The following is a 16,139-nucleotide window of genomic DNA, read 5'->3' as shown; positions in this document are numbered from 1 at the left end:
GGATCCGAATGCTGAAACTCACATGCTGCTAATCATCCTGGGTCTGAGTTGTAACTGGTCATTGTTACTACCACTCATGCACTGGTGCATGGTCTCCATGGACTCTGACCCCTTTTTCACTGAAACAGGGTTCTGGCAAAGAGAGAGCCTATTCAAAGGCAAAGGCCCTACTCATAGGAACCCATTGTTCAAGTATGTGAGAGCCATTCTCTACTGATGGTCCCTTAATTTTCCAGGCTTAGTTTTCTTCCAATGTGCGAAGTTCCCACTACAAAGTGGATAGTTCTATTTAAGAACATTGTAACTGTCTTTATGAAGACAGATGGTATTCATTACTGGACATTGTCATTTCTATGACGCTGACTATCCTCTCACTTCTGGATTCTTTTCAGATTTGTTTTGAGAGAAAAAATAAAGGTTTCTGTGCAGCTGCTGTAGCACACCTTATTTGTCTCTCTCTCTTGTCCACACTCTCTGCTCAACTGGCCGCCTCCTACTTTTTCATCACCTCTGGTTGGCAAACTTCCTCCTCTGTAGTTCTGGAGCAGCCATTCTGCACATCCTTGCTTTATTGACCTTTCACCTTTTTTTCAAACCACCGATGGAAACAGTTTTCACTTGCCCACTCACCTTCATTTCTCATTCCCTTTGACTCTCTACTCCTATTAAACTATATAGACTAGTGAAGTGTTTGGAGATAGTTTCCTACTAAAAATGCATACAAATGAAGTTATGTATCTCCACTGTTTCATCCAATATAGACTACCACTTGTACAATATCAACGAGCAGAACATATTAAGGATATGAAACTGTAACGTGCTTATTGAAAAATAAATTGAACACCACATACACAAAGGTAACAGTATGTGGTAAGAATTATTTTTAGGACTCCTGCCAAGAAGCTACTATTATAAATGCCAATTAACACACATCTCTGTTGGAATTTGCCATTTTCATCTTTGGGCAACAATCCAACCACGCTCATATCAGAAAAGAGAGCTGCATGCAAAGTGTTCTGGAGTCCCATGGTGCCATACCATAGGACCCCTTTGATAGGATACAGTAATTCTAGGACATATTTATTCATAATCTACAAATATAATTTGATATCTTAATACTGTTATGATTTAAAGATTTGAACAGTCTTTCACACACAATCAAGATATGAGTTGTTTTAGCAACACATTTTATTTAAAAATATTTCTGTACCCATGGTAAAATGCATGTCTGCCCAAAATTAAGGATCTTCTGTGATGTCTTGGAGTAAAGAGCATATTATGATGCGCGTACATATTTTTTTAATAATACAAAACAGATTCCAAATATTTAGAAACTCTTTTCTGTATATTCACTTCATGTATGCTGTGTGTGGTTAAAAAAGTAGACACAGTATGCAGGTAAAATAATATATAGGCAAATTTTAAATAAGATAATTGTTTTATTTTTAATAATATAATTATAAAACCAGTTTTTAACGTGCCCTTTATTATTGCTTTTATGGTTTTTTACAATGCAGTACTGCATGTGGGTTGGGAAATTCAGAGAGTTTTTAGCATACTCCTTTTTATGTATTTTTAAAATAACTTCTCAGCTTCTTTCACTTATAATATATAGTTAGCACCTTTATTAGAAATGAAAGATAAATCTGCAGATCAAGCATGCATCATTCTATTTGTGATCAAGTCAGGGAAATGGCTATCTAATTTGCATTACAATGTGCTTGTTAGTTTTCACTGTCTTATTTGGAAATAAATTTTGGATCTTTCTATTTCTAATGAATCTGGTTTAATCATTGGAAGATACCTCTGCCTGGTTTATTGTAGGCGAAATTACTCAATTTGCCAACTTGAAGGAAAGAAAGGCACCTGTTTAGTGATGCATTTCATAAAATTTCCTTTGGATATACGATACTACTTTTTTTAAATGTTAACAATTGATACATTAATTTTATCTCACAGCTATAAAAAAAAAACAGAAAAATTGACTGGATTTATCTCTAATATTTTTCACTATTGGTTTGGAAACAGCTAATATGAAAAAGGTAATGTGCTTTGTCTGTGCCTATGAAGCACTTAGAATCAAGTACAGAATCTTGAATTGCTTAGTCACTTATATTTCTCAGAATATGGCCTGTAGAAAGCAAAGCCCTCTGTTTACAGAGGAAATATATTTTTTCTTATTCTTTAAACAGTTAGCTTCTGCGGTCTCTCAAAATAATCATGAATCCAAAATGAGACTCTAAATGTTGGAGCTTTTCTTTAGTGAGGAAATCTTTTAAGTCCCCATAAACATTATCACTGACTCTTTCTTTCTTTTCAGGCCTACCACATATTCAAGAACAGAATGACCTAAAAGGATTACTAGAAAATCTTCATCAAAATATCCACGCCAAAAAAAGAAAGAATGTTGAAATTATGTGGGTGGCTGCAACGGTAAGCTGCTTTGTTCCAAATACTTTCATATGTGGTGTACTGATTGTCCATATACCTGTTGATATCAGGGCTGTAAGGAGATTTTTAAGGAGGCACTCCAAAAATTTCTGTAGATTTTCTGTCATTTTCAATTGCTGAGTTGTTATAAGAAAGTGACCCTCTCATGGATCTCTCTCATGCTTCCCAATACTTGAATCCTCTGCTTTTTGATTTTTTAAATATTTTTCATTATGTAGCTCATCACAGATACATGGCACAGAGAACTTCTGGAGGAAGAGTGAGGTCACAAAGGACTAGAGGTGGACAATCAGTACCTGTCTTTAAAAAGGAGAAAAATTGGACCCAGGACATTACAGATAGCTGGAAAGATACTGGAAGAAATTATTAATCAGTTTGTAAATATCTCATTAGGTTATATAGAACAGTCAGCATGTATTTGTCAAACACACATCATGCCAAATCTAATTTCCTTCTGTGACAGGAATTACTGGTCTGTTGGATAGTAGGGAAGCAGTAGACTTGACAGTCTTGCATGAGCAAACTAGGGAAATGTAGTCTAGATAAAATTAGTAGAAAGAGGGTAGAAAAAATGGGTAGAAAGCTCTTACTCAAAAAATAGTTATCAAAGATTCATTATCAAACTGGGAGGCCACATTCAGGGTATGTCTACACTACCGAGTTTTTTTTCGGAAAAACAGTTGTTTTTCCGGAGAAAACCCTTCAGTTAACATCCACACTGCAATTGTGTTCTTTTGAAAGAAAATCGAAAGAACAAAGGGTTTTTTCTGGCATTGGTAATCCTCTTTCTATGAGGAAGAAGCCTTTTTCCGAAAGAGCTCTTTCAGAAAAAGGCATATGTAGATGGGGAAGAGGGAGTTCTTACAGAAGAGGGAAGAGGAAAAAGCATAGGTGCCGTGGTGTCCATAGTAATCACAGTTTAAATGTGAGATCATGTCAATTCAGTGTGGATGCTATCTTTCGAAAAAGCAGATCACTTTTTTGAGGCACTTTGGCAATGTGTACGTGCTCTTCCAGAAGAAGTTTTTACGGAAGATCTCTTCCGGAAAAGCTTCTTCCAAAAGAAGCCTGCAGTCTAGATGTAGCCTCAGTGAGGGTCACATAGGCATCTGCCCTGTATCCAGGACGATTCAATATTTCCAATAACTTGAAATTTGGAATGGTGAGTATGCTCATACAATTTGCAGATGACCTCATATTGGCAGGGGTTGCAAGCTCTTTGGAGAACAAGATTAGCATTCACAATTACCTTGACAAGTTACAGAATTGTCTGAAATCAACAAGATTAAAATTCAATAAAGATGAGTATAAAGTATTATATTTGGGAAGAAAAAATCCAATTTCTGCCTTGTAGAAGGAGGTTTACCTACACCAGAAAAAACCCTCTGTTCTGCTGTGTTACTGCGCAAAAGCACATATGAGGTGTAGACGCTCCACAGGCTTTTGCGCAAAAACATTGCAGTGTAGACGTAGCCTATATTACAGTATTAGGACCTTGGTTACTGATATATGCCCATAAGGATGTTAAAACATTTAAGATACTCCCTTCAGTATCCAAAAGACAGGACTATGCAGCATGAATGACAGTTCTGAGGTTTCTCTTTGAAGTCTGGAGTTAAAATCTCTTTGAAACAATATGCGTGTTTTAAGGTCATTGAGAGAATGGTCAGTCTGGTTAAAATGGCAAGCAACAGTTTTCTCTATGTGAAAGTGCCTGATGTCTGTTTTATGTGCATTGATTCTTTGACGAAGTGTCTGATAAGTTTGTCCAATATACATAGCTTCAAAGAGATTTTAACTCCAGACTTCAAAGAGAAGCCTCAGATCTGTCATTCATGCTTAAATTTGACACTATATGTATAGGCCTTAACAAAGATGCTAATTCTCTCACCCATTACAAAGATAGCTTCCCCGCTTATCACCCCTAATATCATTACCTCACAGACACTAACCTTCCCCCCTCAACCCCCTCTGTTCTAAAATCTGATTTGTCAATTTTATGTGTTCACTTTTTTTTTTTTTTTTGATTGTATCCCTTTGGTATATATGGTTGAGCCAATTTTCTTCCACAAATTGATCTGAGGAAGTGGGTCTGGCCCACGAAAGCTCATCACCTAATATACCATTTTGTTAGTCTTTAAAGTGCTACATAGTCCTGTTGTTTGTTTCAGCTAGACCAGACTAACACGGCTGCATCTCTCTCACTATCCTTCAGTATCCAGTTACTGTTTATATCAACAATGGGCAACCAAAGCTAATGAGTGACCCTCCCTCATCTCAGTGGACTGCAACATTGTTGTTATCAAGAAATCTCCTGGGATATGGTAGTACTGCTTACTGCACTTGTGTACTTGGAATTTGCGGAGGTGTGCCCATTGAAATGTAGCAGCACTTTGGATGCAGAGGGAGCATATACAGCTCTCACGGTCAGTGCTATGTGCAGTCAGCACACACTAGACTTCATAGAATCATAGAATAATAGGACTGGAAGGGACCTCAAGAGGTCATCGAGTCCAGCCCCCCGCCCTCAAGGCAGGACCAAGCTCCGTCTACACCATCCCTGACAGATGTCTATCTAACCTGTTCTTAAATATCTCCAGAGAGGGAGATTCCACCACCTCCCTTGGCAATTTATTCCAATATTTGACCACCCTGACAGTTAGGAATTTTTTCCTAATGTCCAATCTAAACCTCCCCTGCTGCACTTTAAGCCCATTACTCCTTGTCCTGTCCTCAGAAACCAGGAGGAACAAATTTTCTCCTTCCTCCTTGTGACACCCTTTTAGATATTTGAAAACCGCTATCATGTCCCCCCTTAATCTTCTTTTTTCCAAACTAAACAAGCCCAGTTCATGAAGCCTGGCTTCATAGGTCATCTTCTCTAAACCTTTAATCATTCTTGTCCCTCTTCTCTGTACCCTTTCCAATTTCTCCACATCTTTCTTGAAATGTGGCGCCCAGAACTGGACACAGTACTCCAGCTGAGGCCTAACTAGTGCAGAGTAGAGCGGCAGAATGACTTCACGAGTTTTGCTTACAACACACCTGTTGATACAACCTAGAATCATATTTGCTTTTTTTGCAACAGCATCACACTGTTGGCTCATATTCAACTTGTGGTCCACTATGACCCCTAGATCCCTTTCTGCTATGCTCCTTCCTAGACAGTCGCTTCCCATCTTGTATGTATGGAACTGATTGTTCCTTCCTAAGTGGAGCACTTTGCATTTCTCTTTATTAAACCTCATCCTGTTTACCTCTGACCATTTCTCTAACTTGCTAAGGTCATTTTGAATTATGTCCCTATCCTCCAAAGAAGTCGCAACCCCACCCAGTTTGGTATCATCTGCAAACTTAATAAGCGTACTCTCTATCCCAATATCTACATCATTGATGAAGATATTGAACAGTACGGGTCCCAAAACAGATCCTTGAGGAACTCCACTTCATGTGCCCTTCCTTTTATGCTTGTCACTCTAGCAATACTGGTAGAAAAATAACCACATGGACAGAAACCAACAGAATCTGGCAACTCTATGTGTAAACAAAATGTCTCATAGGCCTATGCACAGGGTTGCCAGATTCTGCTGGTTTCTGTCTGCATAGAACCCAGAGGGATTGCACGTGGCCTGCAGGCTGGAGGTCACCCATCACTGGTTTATACAGTGAATCTTTATCTAATTTGAAATAAATTCATTATTGTGGCATACTGAACTTTGGTTATTCATAAGTACCCTGCTTTTATTCTTAAGAGTACAACGAGCCTCAGGGCCTGTTGCAAAACATAATTACTTGGTTTAGCTCCAGTTGAATATTTCTGTACACAGACTCTCTTGTTCATAGTTTTAAATATGAAGGTACTTTAATTTGTAAATGAATATCTAGCTGCTACTGAGATAGGCACTCTACAAATCACCTTTAAGTAAATTACACATATTTCATTTTTGTAGCTACTGTCACCATGACAGTTATGCATTCCAACTACAGTGATTAAAGCACCGATCAACTAGATATTGTATTTGAAGAAATACAAACTAAGGAAATAAAAAACAAAAAAGGTAAATTGAACAAAGGAAATCCTCCGAGAAAAATAAATTAATAAATAAAACACCTATTTTTTTTGAAGAGCTCTTACAGTAGGAACATGAAATTTGGAAGGGGATTTATCCAGAGGTCCCACTGGTGTCCTTTGCTGGCTGTGTGAAAATCTATTCAGATTTGAATGAGTTACAAGCTATCCAAGGCCACTATTTTCAATCCATGCTATGCTCCACAGAGCTTGAGACAAGGTTGGTGCTTAAAAAAAATACCTTCTGTCTGCACTGAGCCTCCTCACAGATTTCCTTAGCACTAAATATGCTCCCCAGAATCTCCTCCATCTCATGCTATAATAACCAAATACTGGTGTGATGTCTCCACCCTCTCTGTCCAAACTGTTTCCTCTCTATTCTGGCTGGTGCCAGGTCTATTATTCCTCTATTGGTAGAGCCTGCAGAGGGAAGAGAAGGCACTGATTCTGCTCCATCACTTCTGTGGCTGGACTACAGGGCTACTACATAGTAAACTCCTGAATAACAATCTGCATACAAGAGAGAGGTGTCTCCTGAAGCAGGGGGTCTCTGAAACATTTCCTTAAAAAATAAAGACTAAAGGTCCCTGATGTTCTCTCTGCCTTCCATTGACTATTGGGGAGCGGTGGAGACAGAGTCTGTATCAAGAGGTCCCATCTTTCCCAAATGATAGCTTACTTTTGTAACTGTCAGTCAGCTATGTAGATGGAGGGGTTCTATGACTGTCAGTCAAGAACATCAACCTGAACACCAGTATCGTTTCCTGCTAACACAACACATCGGAGGGAGGGAGCATGGTTGGGTAGCCATGGAACATAGCTTGCGGTTGCTGTCAGAGGGTCCTCTTGCAACCCCAGTATCTGAATAAATCCAGTGAGCCTGTGGAACACATGACCTCACCCTGTATAGATTTTTGAAATTAGGATGTTTAGTATTGGTATCCAAAGGGGTGCAATTTATAACTTGCTTGGTAGTCTAAAGGTTGGAACCAAATTCTCTGCCAGTGTAAACAGGAACAACACCATGGATTTCAGTGGAGTTATGGAAGTTCCTACTAGCAGAAAAATTCCCTTATATGTTGTAGTATAAAGGCAACCCTTTTTCTTTCTCTGCATTTTCAAATACACAAAACTATACAGGGCAAAGGGTTTTACCTTTTTTTAAACAGTGGAAACAATCAGATTTCAGTGGCACATCACAGACTGTTTTAGCAGTAAAGTTTTTACAGTTTTATATATTGCTCATGCTTTTTGTAATAGGGTAATAAATGTAACAACATTTATTACAATGTAAATTCATTGTGTGTAAAAAGGTAAGTCTTTTTCTGATAGGAATTCTGCAATTATCATACAACATTACTCTCAAAAGAAGTAAAAAGATAAATCAGCATGGGACTCTAAAATAATCAACAAAGAACAGAATAGGGTTTATTTTCAATTCACATCTCCAGAGAATTCTTTTGTCATCCATTCAGTGAATCTTTAAAATACTTCAGGGGGGAAAAAAAGCATTTTTCTACTTTACAACCCCTTCAAAGTTTGCCCTTATACTACCCTATTTTTCAATTAACCCCCTGCAATTGTCAAGTCTGGAGCTCTTGATGTTGATACCGTAATATGTTAGCATATTTATATTGTGAAATCACAATTTCCTGCTGTAATGGATTAATTAGATTATTGTAATAAATATATTATTGCTCATTATAATGGGACTACATTTAATGTACATTTAAAGTCTACATTTGCTATGTGTTACCATAGACATTTCTTATTCTAAATATTGGAGACCGGAGGAAAACGGGTCATCTTTGATTCCATTGAAAGGCAAATGTTAGCAGATGCTGACAATGTAAAGGTAACCACTATGGGTACGTCTACACAGCAACATTATTTCAAAATAACTAGCATTATTTCGAAATAACTTAGTCTGCATCTACACAGCAGGCAGTTATTTCAAAATACAATGGAGTCCAGATTAACCGACACCCGGTAATCTGACACTCCGCTTTATCAGACCCTGCAGCTCCCGGGGACTTTGTCGGATACAGCGCGGGCCGAGAGAATGGCCCCGCTTGCTGCCCCGTCACTCTCTAGGAGAAGCTGCTGCTGCTGCCAGGACGCTTCCAGGCAGGAGCGGCAGCAGCAGCAGCTTCTCCTAGAGAGCAAGGGAACAGCTGATGCTGTTCTGCAGGGACTTCGTCCCCGGCAGGAGCGGCATCAGCTGTTCCATTGCGCTCTACAGTAGAGTCTGTATCATCCGACATATTCGGTAATCCGACCATGTGTCAGTCCCATTTAGGTCAGATGATAGGGACTCTACTGTAATGTCGAAATGCTGTCAAGCTGGAGGACTTCTTACTCTGGAGCCTGTAACTCCTATTGTACAAGGAGTAATAGAGCAGTAGCCATGTTAGTCTGATTTTGGTAAAATAAAAGGAAAAAATATGTAGCACTTTAAAGACTAACAAGATAGTTTATTAGGTGATGAGCTTTTGTGGGCCAGACCCACTTCTCTTTCAGAATATGACTTGAAGAACTGGCATGACCAAACATAACAAAGGAATACAATGAAGAAAGTGAACACATTATAAACTAACATCAGATTTTAGAACAGAAGGTGGTATGAGAGAGAGAGAGGGAAGGAGGAAATAGCTTATTGTAAATCAATGAATGGCTAATCTGGAGTTACTAGGACTATCAGTAGGTCTTTGTAATGTGTAAGGTAATTAGCATCTTTATTAAGGCCCATTTGTAATGTGTTGCATTTAAGCATGAATGAAAGTTCTGAAGTTTCTCTCTGTAATCTGGTGTTAAAGTCTGGCAACCAAACGCAATGCCAACTCTGCCCATATATCTATACTAGCGAATTCATCACTGGAGCCAATAACATAAGCTACCAAATCAAAAGGTCATTTGACTGCACAGCTGGTAATTTGATCTATGCCATCAAATGCCAGCAATGCCCCACTGGTATATATTTTAGACAAACTGGACAGTCTCTGCAGGAAAGAATCAATGGATACAAATCAGATATATGTAAAGGAAACATACAGAAATCTATTGGGGAACACTTTAATTTTCCTAATCACTGTTTAAAAGATCTTCAAGTGGCTGTCTTGTCACAAACCAATTCTACTAGCCAGATACACAGAGAATCATTGGAATTAGAATAGTGATAGAAATGTAGCCGTGTTAGTCTGGGGTAGTTGAAGCAAAATGCAGGACAATGTAGCACTTTAAAGACTAACAAGATGGTTTATTAGATGATGAGCTTTCGTGGGCCAGACCCACTTCCTCAGATCAAATAGTGGATCAAATATGGTTGTGACTACTTTCTTCCACTATTTGATCTGAGGAAGTGGGTCTGGCCCACGAAAGCTCATCATCTAATAAACCATCTTGTTAGTCTTTAAAGTGCTACATTGTCCTGCATTGGAATTAGAGTTCATCCGCAAATTAAATTCTCATATTAATGGACTCAATCATGACGAAGGATGGTTGGGACACTATCTACCTAACAGTCAATGAAGGTACAAACTGCTCTTTGTGTAGATTCCTATGTCAGGAAGGATACTATCAATTGACTTTGATTCTTATCTGTTTCATTTTAACTATCTAAACTTCAGATTCTTTCTCATTCACTCTGCCCTCTGCTCCCTGTCACCCACCCCCTCCTTTTTTGTCTTCCCCTCTCCCAGCTCTCCCCTGCCCCCTCACTTCTCTCCTGTTTATTTTGGAGAGAATTCCAGTCATCTGAAGAAGTGAGCTGTGTCCATGAAAGCTCATGATACCATCTACATGTTTTGTTAGTCTATAAAGTGCTACCAGACCGTTTGTTGTTTTTTTCTGTACAGACTAACTCAGCTACCCCCTGAAGCAGCCAAAAAAAAAAAAAGATGAAAATGGTTACCAAAAAAAAAGTAAGCCTTCCTGGGTGGGAATTCTCTAATAAAACATGAGTTACTTTGTGCTATCCTTTACAGTGTATGTGATGCTGAAAAGTAATAGTTTGGTTTGTCTGTTTTATAGATTTGCCGCAAGCTAAATGGAATCCGTTTTACCTGTTGCAAAAGTGCCAAAGACAGGACATCCATGTCAGTGACACTAGAACAGTGCTCAATCTTGAGAGATGAACATCAGCTACACAAGGACTTCTTTATCCGGGCACTGGACTGTATGAGAAGGTATGTTTTTGTTTTTTTATTGTGTTTTTGTTGCTGTTGCGTTTTGTTTCAAACACATGTATAGACTAAATTGCCTTAGTACTAGGTAGTATAGGTTGGACCTCCCTGGTCCAGCACCCTCAGGACCAGACTGGTCCCAAATGAGGGAGCTTGCTGGTACAGGGGCTCTCTGGTCCAGCAACATCAGTGGTCCTATTGGACCAGAGAGTCCCAGACAAGAGAGGTTCAACCTGTAATAAATGTGTTGCAGGCTAAAACTTGCTTTATTGAGGAGTGAGGACTGCAGTATTTTGACCTAGTTACTTAGCAGTTCATTTTTAATTTTTGTATAGGCTTCCATAAGAGACACAATTGTAGCAACATGCCCACACATCTAAGAAAGAAAAAAATACTCTATAAAAACTTTCCAAGATGTTTAATATCTTGTTGTTTCAATACAATTTAGCTGGACCAAACATAACCTAAATCAGGATACGTATTTGTTATAATTGGTAGTTATCCAAGTTAAAAAGGATGGTCAAGCAAGTTTAGATTGATGTTTGTAATAGATTAAATTGTCATTTTTTAGGAATTTAACATTGCATTAAGTATAGCTGTGCAAACATGAAGACAGTAATAATTAAGAATGTGTAATTAAAAGGTGTTAGAGTTTTTTTAATATTTGCATGTTGGTCTCAGGAAATAATTTCTAGTGAAAAAATTTAGATAAAATTAATCTGGTCCCTACACTGTGTTATCTATCACTCCTATAAGAACAGATATTTCATAGATAATTATTTTAAGTAGGTCTAACAATTAATCTCAGTTAACTCACATGATTAACTAAAAATTGTATTTAAATAAACTTAATCAGTTTTAATCACACTGTCAAACAATAGAATACCAACTGAAATTAATGAAATATTTTGGGTGTTTTTATGCATTTTGAAATATATTTATTTCAGTGTACAATGCTTAGGTTATTGTTTTTATTATAAATATTTGCACTGTAAAAACAATAAATACAAGTTGTATTTTAACCCTGGGGGAATTCTGTAATTTTACTATGGCTCCAAATTACAACAATTGCAGCTTCCCCCAGGACTGAGTATTTTGCAGTTCATCTTACGCAACTACTATTGTGCAATCTCTTTATTGTGAAAAATGCAACTTAAAATATTTGTATTACATAATATGCACTCAAAACTAAAACAATGTAAAACTTTAGAGCCTACAAGTTCACTCAATCCTTTTTCTTGTTCAGCCAATCCTTCAGACAAACAAGTTTATTTACATTTGCAGGAGATAATGCTTCCTACTTCTTGTTTACAATGTCAACTGAAAGTGAACAAAGTTGTTCATGTGACACTGTTCTAGCTGGTGTTTCAAGATATTTGCCTGCCAGATGCACCAAAGGTTCATATGTCTTTTCATGCTTCAATCACTGTTCCAGAGAACATGTGGCCATGCTGATAATGGTTTATGCTCGATAATGATCCAAAGCAGCACGGACCAGTGCATGTTCATTTTCATCATCTGAGTCAGATGCCACCAGAAGGTTTGATTTTTCTTTTAAGGTGGTTGGGATTCTTTAGTTTCCAAATCAGAGTGTTGCTCTTTCAAGACTTCTGAAGGTATGCTCTGTGTCTCATCCCTCTCAGATTTTGGGATGGCACTTCAGATTCTTAGATCTTGACTGAAGTAGTATGGCTATTTTTAGAAATCTCTCATTGGTACTTTCTTTGTGTTTTGTCAAGTCTGAGACTGTTTTAAAAAAAAAACGTGCTGGGTCATCATCCAAGACTGCTAAAATAAAATAAAAATATGGCAGAATACAGATAAAACAGAGCAGGAAACACACAATTCTCCCTGAAGGAGTTCAGCTACAGATTTAATTAATCAAGTACCAGTATAGAAGCATGTCCTCTGGAATTGTGGCCAAAACAAAAAGGGGCAATACAAGTGGTTAGCATATCTGGAACATAAAAATACCTTGCAATTCTGGCTATGAAACTGTCATATGAACACCTATTCTCACTTTTAGGTGACATTGTAAAAAAAGAATCAGGCAGCATTATTTCCCATAAATGCAAACAAATGTGTTTGAGCGGCTGGCTGAAACAAGAAGTAGGACTGAGTGGACTGTAGATTCTAGTTTTACATTGTTTTTTAATGCAATTTTTTTACAAAAGTCTATAATTTCAAGGTCATCTTTCATGGTAAAGAGACTGCATTACAGTACTTATATTAGGTGAATTGAAAAATGCTTTTACTTTTGGGAGGGTTACAGTGCAAATATTTTTAATCGTGTATGAATATAAAGTTAACATTGTACACTTTGTATTCTGGGTAGTAATTGAAATGAATATATTGGAAAATATAGAAAACATCCACAAAATTTAAATTGGCATCCTGTTATTAACAGTGTAAATAATCATGATTAATTTTTTAATTGCATAATAAATTGATTCATTTTTAATAGTTTGAGAGCCCAAATTTTTATGAATACAGTAGGACTTTTAAAATAAAAACATTTTGCATGTAGGATCCTTAATGAATATTTTACAAGAATATTTGCAAAACCATAAATTTCAGCACAGCCTCTTAAGATGTAATAAATTGTCCTCTACTACACTGTGCAACGTATTATTAGAATTTCTTCCTTAATTTGTTTAAATTGGATTTGTGCAACTCAAAACTAAGTTACACATTGTTTTAAAGTTTTAGTAACGGTCCAAACAGATAATTTCATATCCTGCTGCAAGAAGTTGTTTTTATGGATTAATTTCAGAAGCAGTTAAATCTAAACTTATCCCTCTCCTTCAGTAGATAACTTGTTTCTTTTTAAATAACATATGTAATTGCTAGAAAGGATAATTCAGCGAAGCAGTCTGAGGATTGACATGTATTGCCAACTTCCAAGTTGCTTATTTACTGTGATGATATACTAAAGTACCATTTCATATATATCATTAGTACCCCAAACTCTTGGACCACTACAGTTTTTTCAGTTAGTGAGTGACACTTGCATGCACTATCTTTCATACCTTCATGTTTTACCCCTAATGAGCTATTCCTGAATTTTCTACATTGAACACTTGTCTGTTGGCATTTCAGTTCTGTTTTTCTTTCATAAGCAATCAATAAATGTGACTTTTAAAAAGCTACCCTAAATAGTGGATATAAGTATCTCAACCATATAAAATAAATTATGACGAGTAAGACTCATAGGATGAATGGAAAAATTCAGCCATTAGAAACTCTATAAATAGGATTTTGTATATTGTACAAACTAACTTGTCAGCACAAAAGTATTGTAGGTTTTTGCAGACTAAATGCTCCTTGCACTGGAACTAGTAGTGTCTAATGTCATTATAATTGATTTGGAGAATGAAATGAGTAATGCACGGATAAAATTTGCAGATGGTACTAAAATTGGAGATAGGTAGTAGCAGAAAATGCAAATAGACATGGAGAACATTTAGAGTATTGGGCAATTAATAAAATGTTAATTTAGTAAGAGACAAAATTAAAATGTAGGCCCCAACTCAGGAAAGCATTCCTATTTAGGAAGGGCACTTAAACACCTGCTAAACTTTAAACTCATACTTAAAGTTCATTTTCTTAAGTGCTTTCATGGATCGGGACATTACAGAAGAACACTACTAAATGCTTTAAAAAATGAAGTATGTTGAACAGATGGCACAGTAATGCTGAAGATTATTTAGGATTCTAGTGTAATGGATTGGCTCAGTGAGTGTGCTCATGTTTTCCCCTAGGGATTGGCACCTGTGACCAGAATAGCCTACTGCTTATTGATAGCTAATGGAGTGATTCCTTAGGCCCAGGTGATAGGTTGAGTAGTTGCAACCTTTTGCTCCTAGTGCTGAAGGTTCTAGGTAGGGATGTAAGCGACTGGTCAACTGTCCGTTAAGCATAAGCTTGACTAGTTGTTTTCCCCACACACACACTTGCTGTCTCTAACAGAGGCAGTCGAGGGGGGAGGGGGGGGAATCAGGAGCCGATGCTGGGGGGGAGCCAGCTTGGAAGCCAGCTTCCCCCCAGCATGGTGTCCGCAGCGGGCAGGGGAGGCATCAGGGTAGCAGGGACCAGGTGGCTGCTCTTAATACATTTAAAAAGCAGAGGTGCAGCAAAGAGAATCGGGCATGAGCCGGGACAGCTGATTCCTGGCTTGTGCTGGGGCCCCTTCACTGCACCTCTGATTTTTAAACATATTAAGATCCTGCCACATCTTAACACATTTAAAAGGCAGAGCCCCAGGGCCGGAAGCTAATTGTGCTGTGGCTCCCTCACTTATCGACTAATCAACTAGTTGATGAAATTACATCTAATAGTTCATTAAATTTAACATCCCTACTCTGTATCAGAGGCAGCAAAGGGGGAGCCGGTGCTGGGCAAGGGGAGCCACACGGTCTCCACTGGGAGAGGGTGGCAGAGGCACAGGGAAAACAGCTCAAGCGGGGGAACTCAAGGAGTCCCCACACATGACGGGTCCTACGTGCTGTGCCCCTGCCTTTGAAATGTAGCAGGAGCTCCACAGGTCTCTTGCTACATTTCAAAGGCAGAAATGCCACAGTCGGGACCCATGCTTGAGTCCCCGCTCACCCCAATTCCTATTGCGCCTCTGCATTTGAAATGTAATATGAGCCCTGCGTTCCTGCTATATTTAAAAGGCAGAGGTGCAGCTGGGATAGCAAGCACCCCACCTCCTCCTTATGGACTAATTGAGTAGTCGATAAAAATTCCATTGATTACTCAATTAGCTGACTGAAATTTAACATCCCCAGTTCATGGTTCTGGTCATCTCTGGTGATCTTGGTGTCAGCATCCACCACATTTTCTGACAGTATTACATATTAATTTGCAGTATGAAATACAATAAAAAGGCAAATCTGGTGTATATACCCTGGTATATACAAGAATTGCTTGTGAAGCCAAGTGGTAATAATCTCTCTCTATTCAGTGGAACCAGCTGAGTTTTATTTGGTTTACATTGGTGTAAATTAGAACTGAATATGTTCTGCTGTTAATTAAACCTTTTTTTTTTTAAATGAGGGGATTTTTGCTTTCATGTAAAATTATGTAAATATAGAAAGGAGAGCTAACCTACAGTTTTCCCCAAGGAGAAATCTAATGGCCTTCTAACAAACAGTTCACTTTGAGGGAAGTTGGCAGCTATGCTTTTGAGTTTTGTCTAAATAAGGTTAATGGGCTTGATCCCTTTTATTAGTACTGTAAAGTGTTTTAAAAGGTTGTGCTATGCATTTCTGAAAGCTTTGTTCTCTAGATGCAGAATCTTTTCAGATGGTCTCTGCCTCTGAAAATAACATCTTATTTTATGAGTATAGGGAGAGGCACAATGTTAATGCATTTCTTAATTTATATAGTTAGGACAGTTTTACTCTCATGAATTCTCAGTAGGTCGCTTTGTTGAG

General features: G+C 37.9%; 1 protein-coding gene across 5 annotated transcripts in view; it reads left to right on the top strand.

The window, feature by feature from the left end:
- INPP4B (inositol polyphosphate-4-phosphatase type II B) overlaps nucleotides 1-16,139 on the top strand; it is a 476,735-nt gene that overhangs the window by 428,988 nt on the left and 31,608 nt on the right. For all 5 annotated transcript variants that reach the window (XM_075929898.2, XM_089777992.1, XM_089777993.1 and 2 more), the window contains 2 exons: nucleotides 2,321-2,433; nucleotides 10,550-10,704. In XM_075929898.2, the coding sequence (XP_075786013.2) occupies nucleotides 2,321-2,433; nucleotides 10,550-10,704 (268 nt within the window). The remainder of the gene's footprint in view (nucleotides 1-2,320; nucleotides 2,434-10,549; nucleotides 10,705-16,139) is intronic.

The sequence above is a fragment of the Pelodiscus sinensis genome, chromosome 4 (assembly GCF_052426305.1).
Source record: "Pelodiscus sinensis isolate ZL-2025 chromosome 4, ASM5242630v1, whole genome shotgun sequence".
In the NCBI taxonomy this organism is placed as follows: Eukaryota; Metazoa; Chordata; order Testudines; family Trionychidae; genus Pelodiscus; species Pelodiscus sinensis.
This window is presented reverse-complemented; position numbering and strand designations above follow the sequence as displayed.